Genomic DNA, 14,398 nt, shown 5'->3' on the forward strand with positions numbered 1-14,398 from the left:
TACCGTATTTACGCCTATGACAGTTGGATGATTCCATTTCATAGCCCAATAAGGTACTCACGCAAAGCCATCAATTCTGTATTATTGGTTCGTTTACAGTCCTCGTATTCAGTCTTTCCCTATGTAAGCACAGTGCGACTTATGCACTGTCGCGAATAAATGGCACCTAAAGACTGAACCATTGCTCGGTGATACTGCAACTCAGTGAGTGAAGGGGAAATTTTGGAATGCATAGGACTCATTCAGCTGACCCCATTCAATAGTTTTGTGCAGCAAAAACTGAAACGGTTGGTACTTTTTACAACGCGCGACTGCCGGAAGGCTAAACGAAAATCCCAATTGAATGCTGTAATTGCCTTACAAGTATAAGTAGCTTTTGGTAAAAGGATGATTCATTTTATATATATTAGTCTTTTTATTATTTCAACGTGAATGATAATCTGTGAAGCTTCAAGTAGAGTAGGTAATGATAAGCTATTCAAGATCATTGAGGCTTGTTCAGAAGTACATATACAGAAATTATGAGTCATCATTTGTTAAATGTAGACTAGACGCATATTGAGACGCGACGCGACCTCAAATGACATGAATCTTTTATCCCGACTCTTCCCTGCTTTCAACTCAGTAAGCTTTTTATAATAGTAGCATAGTTGTTTACAACACATTATTGACATTGTCGGTACAACAACCCAACAGCCATTAGTTTTTCACACACCAATATCTCGCCGACACGACAGGACAGGACATAATTTACTCTGATTGACAGTATAAGAGGAGGCTGTGGTTAATAACTGCGCGAGGTCCACTGTTCACAGAACTACTAGTTTATTAGAACGTTTATTAGAACTAAAAAACTGAATGGAACGTTACGTGCGCATGCTCATTACGGTGTTGTCTTGGGATCAGATGGCCTTGTATCATTAAAATTATTATTTCAAATTGCCATATAGATCACTCTACTCAAACGATCGATAAAAGATCGTATGAACCAATTCGATGTATGAAAGCCGCTTGATCCATGCGCCACTGTATTCACGACCACTGAACGACCACTACACGATGTCGTGTTTAGTCGAGACAAGAGACGACCACTACACGACATACGTACGATGAAAATCGTTGATCGATGTGTTTGTAATCACCCATCTATTTCATTGCGCTACCATTGGAATTTGGTCGTTCGATTTTTTATCGTACGACCAAAATCGATGTGTGTGTAGCTAGCCATGAATGAGTTGATATCGTATTAAAATATGATCCTACTATAATGTTGACACTTGCTAGTTTTTTGTATTAATGATCTTTTTTCAAATTTTTGAACATCACAATCAAGTTTGTTTGTTTGTTTGTTTACAATATGATAATAAGATATTATTACGTTACGATAATAATACTCACGTTACTCAAGTCACGTCGCTTCTCAATGTGCCTTGAAATGTACATTTTAACAAATTGATCAATCATAATTTCCTATGTAAGAGCTTCTGTTCGAGTCCCAATGTAAAACAAGTAGCCCGCACCTGGGAAGTTAATAGTATTTTGTGACTGTTGAAATGTCTGTAAATTATTTGGCAAATTCAATTTCCAATTTTTTTTTGTATAAGGAATTTGATTCATTTCAGTGCCCCAACAAACTTTATGTCCACGATCAAGCTGGTGGATTGGTGGTTTCTACGGAAAACCTGCTAACAAGTGAAACGTTTCTCAAGAATGAAAATTCACTTCAACATCATTCTGATACAAACTCATGAAATTCTTGTATGATGATTTCTTCCAAACACAAGTTTGTATCATTGAAGATAATATAATAGTCATTGGAGAATTTGTAATCTACTTCAGTGCAATGAATCGGCAGCTGTTATTATTTGGAAAGGGTATGAATCCTGTGAACAGCTATTTTCATGTATTAGATCTATTTTCAGTCAGCCTAGGCAGCGAAATTTAATAAATATAATATAATATACAAGCGAGTTTTCATTACAGCCTCAGCCGACGATTCAAAATGGCATCCCAAATTCTTTTCCTATTTGCCCAATCTCCATCATTCAGATTTCTAAATATGAACACATAAATGTCGTGATTAAATTATTTTGAAATAGGTAATTGGATTTTGATTTGGAAAAGTAGTCCTAAAGAAAAAAGAGTCAATAATTCAGATTTCTGTCTATCATATCATAATAATAGAGCATCCTGATTCCTATCATAGTCTATCAGAATGTTCCTAAGAAGTATCAGTTTATTTATTATATTATTTTATTTAATTTCATTGCAACACTACTGGTTTAAACTTTATAAGAGTCATTTTGTGATTTGAAGTGTATAATTTACACTTAATAATTGCTCTTGAAAATTTGAAACTATAGTAGTGTTGCAATAAGATAAAGGGTACTCGCTAATCTTTTATTGTTTTTTTATTATGATCAGTAGCCCTTTAAAGAAGAGTGAATACATAATATGCCTGGTCCATGATTTGGGTTGTCTATCTCTCTTCCAATCAAATAGAATTTTGAATATATATTTTTTAGAAATAATTGAAATAAGTTTTCATTAAAAATGTTTCTCTCATGGACATCAAGAGTAGCAATATCAATATTAATTGTGAAGATCACTTGAATATTGTATGATCACAATTAATTAAGCCTTACAGGTGATTTAGTGAAGTCATATCATATTCATAATTATGAATAAAAATAGAAATCCAAGTACCATTTCAAAATTGTCTAATTTAAAACGGGTCTAATCAACAACTTGACCAACTGAAAATTTGACCTACTGAAATTTTTAAAATTTGAAATAGGCTCATAACCATCCTTGGTAAATTGAGAATCGATGTACAAAATTTCAAGTAAATCAGTCAAAGTTTAGCCAATTCTTCCCTTCATGATATCATAGATCTATCATAAGAATTATCATCATGATAATATCAAATTCTCTATCTGTATTCTGGTCATTTTATCTCAATACTATTATTATCTTATTATTTCTCTATAACATTCATATCAATACTATAATTTTATAGTATTAAAAATTTAAAATGTAACTTTATACGTCATTTTATCTCAATACTATCATTATTTATTATTTCTCTATTTTTATTCGACAAGAGTTATGAGTTGGAGCTACCTCCTATTCAATATGAAGATAGGATACCAGGAGACTTGATATACCTCCTGTTCAATGAAGATAGGCTACCAGGCACTTCTAGGTCAGTTCATAACAAATGACTGCACCAACCTCTACACTAATTAAAACCACTAATTTAGAAGGCAGCTATAGATCTTCAAGTTGGGGACAGTACACAGACTACCTACAGACTATAATACTGCGGTATCAATTTATTACTTTACTATGTACTACTCTATTAGATTCCAAAGTTTTTGTTTCCAATGATAATTTTATGATGAGTTGTATTGTCATCGTTGTTGAATAAATAAATAAATGAACATGAAAACTCTAACATCAAACCTGAGCCAGCTAGGTCACTCGATATTATTATAATAAATAAAATTCAGGAGAAGCTTGTTCTAAACTCTTACATACTACTAAAGCTGAAACATCAGGATAAATTTCAAAAAATTGATGATTGTGATAAAATCAATTATTATGCTCTGAGAATAAAGAACGTAATATTGTTACATTGTAACAAAAAAAATTATCTCCGCCATATTCTAAAAACATTCTACCACCTTAGAAAATTCAGTCCTTCAACTGTGCTCAGGCAACTCTATTTTGCTCTGGTGGATTCCAAATTAAGTTATGGCATTAGTTGCTGGGGATCCACCTACAAAACCAATCTAGCACCTCTAATTGTGCTTCAAAAAGCCATAGTACGGTGTATAAGGGTTGAGCAGGATCGAACACTCTTTTCCTATCTTTCAATTTTTCGATTGTTTGCAATTGCGCTATAAATATGTTTTCAAAGTCTTATCATCCTTTTACATGTTATCAGGCAATCGAAGTCGGCAAATGTTCGAGAATGATAATGTATACAGAACTAGAAGAGTAGTTGAAAATTTGCTAGAAAAAGTGTATAACATTTTTTTCAGAAATCCTTTGTCTTTTTGGGGCCAAAATTTTCCAACTATCTACCTGATTAATAAGAAATATTGAAAACAAAATACTTGTGAAAAAACAATATCAAAATGGCTTACTGGATGTCTGCCTGAAACTATTGAAAGTTATTTTTCTGAAAGATGTGTGAGTGTGTGTGTGAATGTAGCATTAAAAACTTTTTTTCACTGACCTCCTACTTGCATACAAATTGTAAATAATTTAGCAAGTAGTATTTTATTTTGACAGGAACTAACTGTATAGAAATTTATATCTTTATTTCACTGAGTTGTGTTTTTTGTCTAAATAAAAAACGATTTGATTTGATTTGATTTGTATTCTACGCTCTGATGATGCTTCGAGCAGGGAGGAACAAGTTCCTTGTTCCAGGGAAACAATCAAAATAGGAATTGAGAAACAATACTATTCAGGGCTGCACTTGAAAACAAAGACGCTACCCCAGCTCTCTATTATATAGCTAGTTCAAAGTACTCAAAATTGGGCACATTTTTGTAAAGAATTTAATTGTGTATCTAAATAAAAATAGAAATCTGTTCACCGCTCATGTAAATAAGTACAGTTTTCGTTCGCCTACCATTTTTCCTGTACCACGAACGGACCTAAGTGTGTAGGAGGCAATTTGATCATATATGGCATAAATTAATCAATTGTATACCGGAAAATTTTCTCATAAACAGGATCTCAAAGTCAACTTTGCAAGTAATAGAGGATTGGTAAAATTGCAGGTTGGATTCAATAATATCTTGTAGTAATTGAAAACTTCTGTACCTATATATACTTTTCAATTTTTCTTTTCTTTCTCTTTCTCCTTACATTCTTCTTTCGCCTTTCATCCTTCTTTCTCTCCTCTTCTTCTTCTTCTCTCACTCTCTAACATTTATCTTTTTGTGTTCATAAAAGTGTTTTACATTTTCCCTTACAATCTCTATCAGTTTAGTACTATCATAGAGAAACAATAGCATAAGTAGATATCACATGGTATAGGGTGTTCATGTCGCAACTTTCACTGTTATCTCAAGCCGATAGTCCACGTAGTTCTTTCCCGTGAAGCTTTATGACGCTGGTAGTCTCTCATTTTGTGCCGTTCATACACTCTTACCCGGTCAAAACAGTAGAAGTCGACAATAGTCGACAGTAATCGGCATGAGATAACAGTAAAAGTTGCAACATAAACGCCCTATACCATGGAATATCTACTTACGCTATTGTTTATCTATGATTTTATTAAGCAAGAGACTATATTTTTCAATAATTTCATAGTGAATTTCAACAATTATTTTAAACGAGGATGAACAGTTGATATTACATCAGTAAACTTGTATCAGCTACCGTCTATAGAAGGCATTGAATCAGAGAATCAGCAACGTTTTTTTAAATGTGAATTAATCATTAATTAACAAAATATTTCATCTTAATCATGAAAATTAACTACGGAATTATTGAAAAATATAGTCTCTTGCTTAATAAAATATAATTTATTATTTTAAACGAGGATGAACTGTTGATATTACATCAATAAACCTGTATCAGCTACCGTCTATAGAAGGCATTGACAAGACAGTGGATCGGCAACGTTTTTCTTCTATCTTCCTCCACTGCAATTATAACGTAAGCGCCTCACTATAGGGCACAAGTATATAATGTAAGTTGAATCAGAGATTGAGAATAGTATTCTTCTTTTTATTTGATTGAATTTAAATTTAAATTGTAATCTGTATTCAATTGTAGATCGAGTAAACAATAATTACACTCTATATACTCTCTGCTAGGGCCCAGTGTCCAAGTAATATAGATCAAATAAATCATCCACACCAAAGTATAAAGTAACAATATTGACTTTATTTTTTCGAAAATTTCGGGTTAAAGTAAACATTTTCAACATGAATTGACAACTTATTGGTTACAACAATAACAAATATACAAGCTGATTGCAAAACTATAATAATATGCAATATTAGGTTCATCTAGTAAAATATTATTTTTGTTAATAGATAGTAAACCATATAATAGAACAAAACTAAAGAACGAAGATCTACCCAGACACCCTATCGATTACAGCTTATATTTTAATATATATATATATCTAGATGAAAATACAAATGATGATTTTGATGGTTATGATTGATAAACGTAGATGGATATAAACAATAACAATTATTACAATTTTATAACAAATATATGACATTTATATCTATGTTAATACCAATATATATATTTTTAAGTACTATAATCTATACAGTTTCAAGACGGAGGACATGTACAAAGGATGTTGGTTATTATTATTATAGGGAGGGGAGCTTAGTAATAACAGGCTGTTGTGAGGAAGACGAATTTCACACAAATTTTACAAAAATTGATTGAAAAATTAGAAATAAATTGTGAGATACAACAAACGTTCAAGCTGTAAAAATAGAGTTGAAAGTTGAAATTATACAGTATCTGAACAGACATCTATAGAATTGAAAGTATCTAAACAGACAGTCATGAAAATCTGACCTTGATTATGTGAGAATTAGGTATATCAAGTACCTACCGTACTCTTGGAATGAATAATTTAAACAGTGATATCATGATCATTTATATACAATTCGAATCAAAAGCTGCAGCAAAATATTCTAGAAAATTCGGGTTGCAATGCAGCTAAATCCCATGAGAATTTGCGAAAATATAACTTAATAAAAATGAATTCATGTGAAATCCACTACAGAACAACAGCTGCTTCAATATTTATCCAGTCCATTAATTTATACAATACATTAATAATTGATACAATATCTCTCGAATACATGAGCCATTTATGTATGATAACTTACCAATCTAACATCTATCCAACAATATAACTCCGTTTCTAAAATAAAATTTTCTGGCACCAAAAAATCTCTTCACTCTCTTATCCTATTTGTAATATACTTATACTTTGAATACAGTTTCACATTTGAAAAATTTCTAAAATATCAATATACAATACTCGGTAATTATCTGGAATGATATACAATAATATATAATATTATTAATGGCTAATAAAAATACGTTTAATAAATTCCAAATTTGGACGGATTTAAAGTCTATCATACCAATTTATGATGAATGGGACGCACTGTATAACATGGGAATATCAAATTGTGATGAATAATCATCAAAACATTGGAAATATCAGGAATTCTTGGATGGAAATTATTCCAGATTATTTAAAATTGTGTTCAAAGCTCAAAAGAGAGGAATGAAATTTTACACTGCAAAAGAGTATTTAGAATGGAATTCCTACTTTATACTCAAAATTATACTCTATTGAACATGAATCATATTTCAATTCCCAAACCAGTCTCTATATTCATCATCTTCTTCACAAGTCAGTAATAATTATCAAGTACTTCCTTCATTTACTCCAACTTAAAATTATTATTCTCTCATGTATAATAACTATATTTTCACTTACTAGTTACTCACATCTTTTACTTTTAAGTGGAAATATAACCTCAATGATAACCTCATGAAAAACTACACACTCACTATTGAGATTGGTTATGTTGTAACTGAAAATGGGGAAAAATGGAATCAAGTTACTTCTAAGAGTTTTGAAAGAGGTGAGAGATGTATCGAGCTCTATGTAATAATGTTTTATCGATGTAGTATGGAGTAATTTTTTGGTAAATTGTGATGTTATTTGAATTGAGAAGTTCAACAGAAGATATACAACAGGAAATTGTTCAACATAAAAACTGCTTTCCCTAAGCAGATAGATTTCTTCGATTATGAGTTTTTAACATTTATGGGAAAAATATTGCACATATGCCCAAATTGGAAAATAATATTTCTTTTTACAAAATTATATGTTTGAAATTCTCTTTCTCCTCCTTCTTCATTTAAACTCATGTGGAAAAGGTATAATCATTTTCAATGATAGGCTATCTCATTTACAATATCATCAGATTGAATTTATAATAATACAATGAAAGCAGATACAAATTTTACTCAAACTTTCTGAGCTCAGATCAATTTTAGCCTGAGTTTCTCAATTCCAGTAGATTTCAGTATTCTATAATCATGCAATTTTGTAACATTTTTCAATGTTGAATGAACATTAAAACATATTGGAAAAATGAAAGCACTGAGTGAGATATGCAAACATAGAACAGCCAAAAAATACACCAAACATGCAAAATTGAGAGAAAACAAAATCATATTCAACTTTTAGCACTTACATATTTTTAACCAAACACATTTTCAATCTTCATATTTTTGATGATTCCTCCATACACAGAAGAGCCAAAAAATACATCAAACATGCAAAATTGAGAGAAAACAAAATCATATTCAACTTTTAGCACTTACATATTTTCAACCAAACACATTTTCAATCTTCATATTTATTTTTGATGATTTCTCCATACATAGGAAAGCCAAAAAATACATCAAACATGCAAAATTGAGAGAAAACAAAATCAAATTCAACTTTTAGCACTTACATATTTTTAACCAAACACATTTTCAATCTTCATATATTTGATGATTTCTCCATTCTTATACTCAGATAGAACGTTCAACTCAGTTGAAATGAATGGGGGCTGGATCAAAACAGTTTAAGCGATACTGGAATAACCTCTTCCAGTACCTCTTTGAAATATTATTTTACATTATCCAATATCGTGAATAAATTACATGTTCTTGTGGTGACCCTGATGAGAAACTTATTATGTGACATCAAATCTCGTGCATTTAACTTCTGGAAAAACATGACAGGAATTATCGAACTCTGCACATTTCATCACGTAAAAAACTATGATTCTTCTCTTAATCTATTATTAGTAAATGATACTATATACTTTACCTATAACTAAATCAATAACTCACTTACAAGATACATACTATATACAAAATGAGCTTGATATCATGATACCTAGCCTAGTGCATGGTAATATATTTTTATTTTGCTCTGTACAGTTTTTGAAACTATACATTATCTCTCAACATCCAAGAATTAAAGCATTTTAAAATTATATAATGCACATTTCAACAATAGAAAACCGTGTATTATAATGATTATAGCACATCTTATGTACAACACCTTGAATTTTAACAATGTTATAAGCCTATGATTTCGGAAAATTCATCTTTGAGATGAAAATCTATGATGAAATCTTGCTTAAAGTATGATTGGAGCTGATCTGTCGTTTGTTTTCGTTTTTCGTAGTTTGACAGTGGCGAAGATGTTATTCCTGTAACAGAAAATCCTTCTATTAGTAGATATTCTTTATTAATAGGCTGCATAAAAAAATAATCTTATAATAAGAGGTCATTGGAAGTTCATAAAAAGTAATATTTTCACGGTCGGTGTCATCACAAGAGGAACAACTCAAATTAGAGTTGATAATCTATCAGTAGAATACTCTAAATATGGTATATTATTATTAATGAATATAGGAATTGAATAAGAACACAAATCTGTTGTCAAATTCTACACTGTTCTATTTAGTACACGACCAAGGTTTCGTGACCACACCGGTCACATTTTCAAGTTCACAACCTTGGTCGTGTACTAAATAAAACAGTGTAGAATTTGGCAACAAATTTGTGTTTTTATTCAATTATGGAACGGTTCTACAATATTGACAATGACTCAGTCGAATAGAGGAATGTTATCACTGTAAGAAAAATGATGAAAAACGTATGAGAAATGGAGATAAGAACAGTGATGAAATTAGTAGACTACTCTTAATGTTTTAATTCATCACAGTAGGGCTACTTAGGGAATAGGACTATAGAAGACTATATTATAGAAAATCTTGTAAATCTAGTATCACAGTTGAGATCTACAAATATGGTTCTACTGAATTCTATAAAGCATATAATAATTGTAAGGCCGAGTTGAATAGAATCCTGTTAAATTATAACTAAGATTGAACGCCACGAGAACCAATCAGAGAAGCCTTCTTCCCGAAAAAAGCCTTTTCGAAATCAAGGTTTCTCTGATTAGGCATTATCTAATCTTGATTAAAATTTAACATGCTTTTGTGCAACCTGACCTTAGGATAGTATTAGAGTTGTATACTGTATGCTATCCTTGGCCTCAGCCTACTAAATTTTATTCAATTTTCCGTTTTCGTTCAATATTTTGTAAATGCTATCAAATGTTATTTACCACTGTTCATGTAGGCCAACTTCAACTATGTTACAAAAACTATTGGAAAACTGATTGTCTTGATATCGTACTTCTATTAATCGTAATATCATTAAGGGAACTTTTGTATAAGGAAAACTGGAAGCTGTTCTAATACACTTGTTCCATTATTTTATTAGAGTGTTATTAGTAACAAAAAATCCATTGATACTTGAATCTTGACACTTCACATTACAATAAGTCACTCTGTAAATAATACCTTTTTCTTCATAACTTTGAATCTTGTAACCTTCCTTGTAAATACCTTTTCCTTTGTAAATTTGTTAGCTTCCTTGTAATATTTTCCTTATACGAGTAAATACCTTTTCCTTTGTAACCTTCCTTGAAACCATTTTCTAGATAACATTTTCAAAAGGTCTAAAAGATGCCGAGATCATCAAATCCAGACAATGTACGGTTCAAGAATACCGGTAATAGATTGGATTTTTCCAATAGTCCTCTCAGATTCGGAGTTGGAGTGAATACTTTTCTATTGCTCCTCTCACTCGAACCTTTCCGTTCCCCTTCACTATCAATTTGAATACCATTCTCTCCCTCACTCACTCACACTCACTCTCAATCACTCTCTCTCTCTATCTATCTCTCTCTCAATCAATAGATCACTCTCTATCTATCTCTCTCTCAATTAATCAATCACTCTCTCTCACTCTATCTCTCCCTAGCCCCCCTCTCAACAACAATCCCTTCTCTTCCCAAAATAATTCTCACTCTCTCAACTCTCCCTTCAACCCCCCATCAACTACTTCTCCCAAAGCCCCTTACACCTCCCCAACCCTAAACTACTCATTTTCGTGTTCACAGCAGCGACTATAGTGAGGTCCACGATATAATGGCAGTGGAGAAAGATAGGAAAAAGCGTTGCTGATTCTCTGGCTTCTCTAGAGGATAGCTGATACCTGTATATCTGATGTAATATCAACTGTTCATTCTTGTTAAAAATAGCCAATTATCGACCGAGCAAAGTGAGGTCTAAGATTCAAGTCGACGGTTTGGAATTTCTCCTAATGTTTATATGTTTCGCATTTACGGCGAAACGCGGTAATAGATTTTCATGAAATTTGACAGGTATGTTCCTTTTTTAATTGCGCGTCGACGTATATACAAGGTTTTTGAAAATTTTGCATTTCAAGGATAATATAAAAGGAGAAAGGAGCCTCCTTCATATGCCAATATTGAAGTTGAGATCAGACTATAGAATTATTCATCATAAATCAGCTGACAAGTGATTACACAGATGTGTGGAGAAGCAGAGTCTATTGCTGTTTTCGATAAGGTCTATAGTTTCAATCAGGTACTTGTGGATAAGAATATTGCGTGAGGTCTACGGTTTACAGAGCTACTAGTATTCTATTCGTCAAGAAAATATTATATTCTTCAGTGATTAAGTCGTTTTTTTCCAAAAAAGTTCAACAAAAATTATAGTTTAAACTATCGACTCAATTTGAACACATTATGATACATACAGATACTCATTAGATAGGTTCAAATGTTAAACCAACTTTGAAGAAAGCTACTCTAAATAATACATTTTCATTATAATTATTGAGGTTGAATATTTTGTCTATTTATTATATTTCCACGTTGTTGAAAAGCACCTTCTATAGATGATAGCTGATGAAGGTATATCTGATGTAATATTGAATGTTCATTTTTGTTCAAAATAATCAATTATATCTCACTTGTCAAAATATCCTATTATATTAAGCGAGAAATTTCTGTATTTATATATCTGGTTATTTTTACATCTGGTAATTTTTATGTCTGGTTATTTATGTTTAACGGATCTCGAAAACGGCTCTAACGATTTCTACAAAATTTGGAACATAATAGGTTTATGATAATAAAGATTCCATTGCACTAGGTCTCATCCTTGGGAAAACTCGCTGAACGACATTAAAAGGATAATCCATCCTTGGCTGAAACAGATGTGGATAGTAAAAAAGAGAGTATGTGAAAAATCAGAATATCGCATCTCCGAAATTCATAAGATGACTTATAGCCAGCTGTGAAATATGAACACGATCATTTTAAGGAATAATTGTGTTCTGTTAATCTATATATATAAAAGCGAAATGGCACTCACTCACTGCCTGACTGACTGACTCACTCACTCACTCACTCACTCGCAGAACTAAAAATCTACCGGACCAAAAAACGTTCAAATTTGGTAGGTATGTTCAGTTGGCCCTTTAGAGGCGCACTAAGAAATCTTTTGGCGATATTTCAACTCTAAGGGTGGTTTTTAAGGGTCTAATGTTCTTCTTTTAGCATGTATATTCTTCTTATTCCAATATCTTAAAATTATAATTGAAATGTACATACCATATGTTAATATAGAACTATAATCTAGAGAGAGTACCTCTTCGAAACAGTTGTTCTGGTAACTAAATTAAAAATTTTGTCAGGTTGGCATTAAGTTGAGTTAACTTTGTTAGGTTGGCACCAAGTTGAAGATTGAAATGCATTTATCCAGGACCTCCTAAATACCAATTTATCCAGTTAGCCAAAACTAGCGTTTTCTCTGCTTTTCTGCGTTTCCTCACCTTCTTCAATAATTGATGGAAATATATTAAAAAAAATTCAGTACACAGGTTCAGCTGAGGTGGAAGAATGTTTTCGCCAAAGATACGCCGATATAGTAACAGGTGTATTTCGAGATCAAATTGACACAATACGTTCAAATTCGGTACAGAGGTTCCGCTGAGGTCTACAAGCAGGCGAGCGAAGCGAGCCCGCTGATCTCATTTTTGGACGATCCAGTCGGGGGTCCAGGGGGCGGAGCCCCCTGGCTAGACAGATATGGCGAGCGAAGCGAGCCTGACAGCTAGTCAATAAATAAAAATAGCGAGCGAAGCTCGGTGTCCCGATATTGTTTTAATAATGATCAGAAGATAAATTTCCATAAGTGAGATTGTAAATTACTTATATTTTTACATTCTTGAAAAACATTCTGGCAACGTTGCAAAGGTAGAAAACCTGCTTTGTCGCATGATAGACAAGGATAGCAACACCAATGTTAATCGAATTCTGCCATTGTAACGTGGACCTAACTGTATGAAACGGACTCTCGGCTCTGTGTATAGCGTGACGCACAGGGACGGACGTTGGTGTCAGTAACTGAATTGATTGGATTAGAAGTCCCTTTAGACCCGCTATATTAACTTTGCCCGACCCGAGTCTTGAGCCCCACCTTAACAAAAGTTCTCAGCACAAGGTCTGTCGGACTTACTGACTGTCCTTTGAGACATTCGATGGAGAACTCGTATCTTGGATATTGAGTCGATAGGAGTTGCAAGAAAATACTTTCGAAAAATCGTGAGTTTCAACTGTGATCGAGAATAATCAGAGTCGAGAAATACATGAAATCGATAAAGTGGAAATCGTTACAGAAAGAGTGAAATACGTCTAGTTACACACACATCGAGTTTTTGCCGTCCTTATAAATTCTATTAGATGAATTGAAGGTAACTTTAGAAACTTAGTTTGCTGAAGAATAATGAGAATCAAGTAATACAGGCAATCGATAAAATGAAAATCGATACAGAAAGAGTGAAATAAATCTAGTTACACAAACATCAATTTTTTTGCGTCCTTATAAATTCTATTAGATGAATTGAAGGTAACTTAGAAACTTAGTTTACTGAGGAGATGATGATCAACGATTTTGTTCATGCTTTTCATAATTTTCTTTACAAAAATTCTCATCTTAATCCACTTAGGTGCTAGATGTCTAACCTGATCTCGCCGGCTAAGTTGCTGACCATAGATTATGTGAGGTGGATGTAATTTTTTGTAAAGAAAATTACGAAAAGCAAGAACAAAATTGTTGATCATTATCTTCCCAGTAAACTAAGTTATATTCACGTCTATATTTAGCTGGTTTCTATAAGTATAAAAATTCTATTAGATTGAACAGATTATGTTTGTCAAGTTCCCTTTCATCTGGTAGAATTCATAATGACGGCAAAAAATCGTACATCTAAATATCGATGGGTGTATAACTGGCTGAATTGGAATTAAGAAAATCTATAGAGTGAGAATCAATCGATAAAATGGAACGAAAATTTGTCCAAGAGGATCATGTTGCAAAATTTCAGCTTCAAATTGAGTTCTTTTGGACGAATACTTGGGAGTTGGGAGAGTTGTTAA

At 32.4% G+C, this 14,398-nt stretch overlaps 2 protein-coding genes across 3 annotated transcripts in view; one reads left to right on the forward strand and one right to left on the reverse strand.

The window, feature by feature from the left end:
* Positions 1-1,963, forward strand: part of LOC111063072 (probable ATP-dependent RNA helicase ddx20) — an 87,493-nt gene extending 85,530 nt beyond the window's left edge. Inside the window, exon 6 of the mRNA XM_039433830.1 lies at positions 1,623-1,963. Within this exon, the coding sequence (XP_039289764.1) occupies positions 1,623-1,696 (74 nt within the window). The 3' untranslated portion in view covers positions 1,697-1,963. The remainder of the gene's footprint in view (positions 1-1,622) is intronic.
* A 3,925-nt stretch (positions 1,964-5,888) lies between these two features.
* LOC111063241 (brain-specific angiogenesis inhibitor 1-associated protein 2) overlaps positions 5,889-14,398 on the reverse strand; it is a 552,780-nt gene continuing 544,270 nt past the window's right edge. For both annotated transcript variants that reach the window (XM_039433822.1, XM_039433823.1), the window contains one exon: positions 5,889-9,287. Coding sequence is in view for 1 of the 2 variants with exons in the window: in XM_039433823.1 (XP_039289757.1) it covers positions 9,215-9,287 (73 nt within the window). In the remaining variant the exon portion in view is untranslated. The remainder of the gene's footprint in view (positions 9,288-14,398) is intronic.

The sequence above is a fragment of the Nilaparvata lugens genome, chromosome 8, assembly GCF_014356525.2.
Source record: "Nilaparvata lugens isolate BPH chromosome 8, ASM1435652v1, whole genome shotgun sequence".
Classification (NCBI taxonomy): Eukaryota; Metazoa; Arthropoda; class Insecta; order Hemiptera; family Delphacidae; genus Nilaparvata; species Nilaparvata lugens.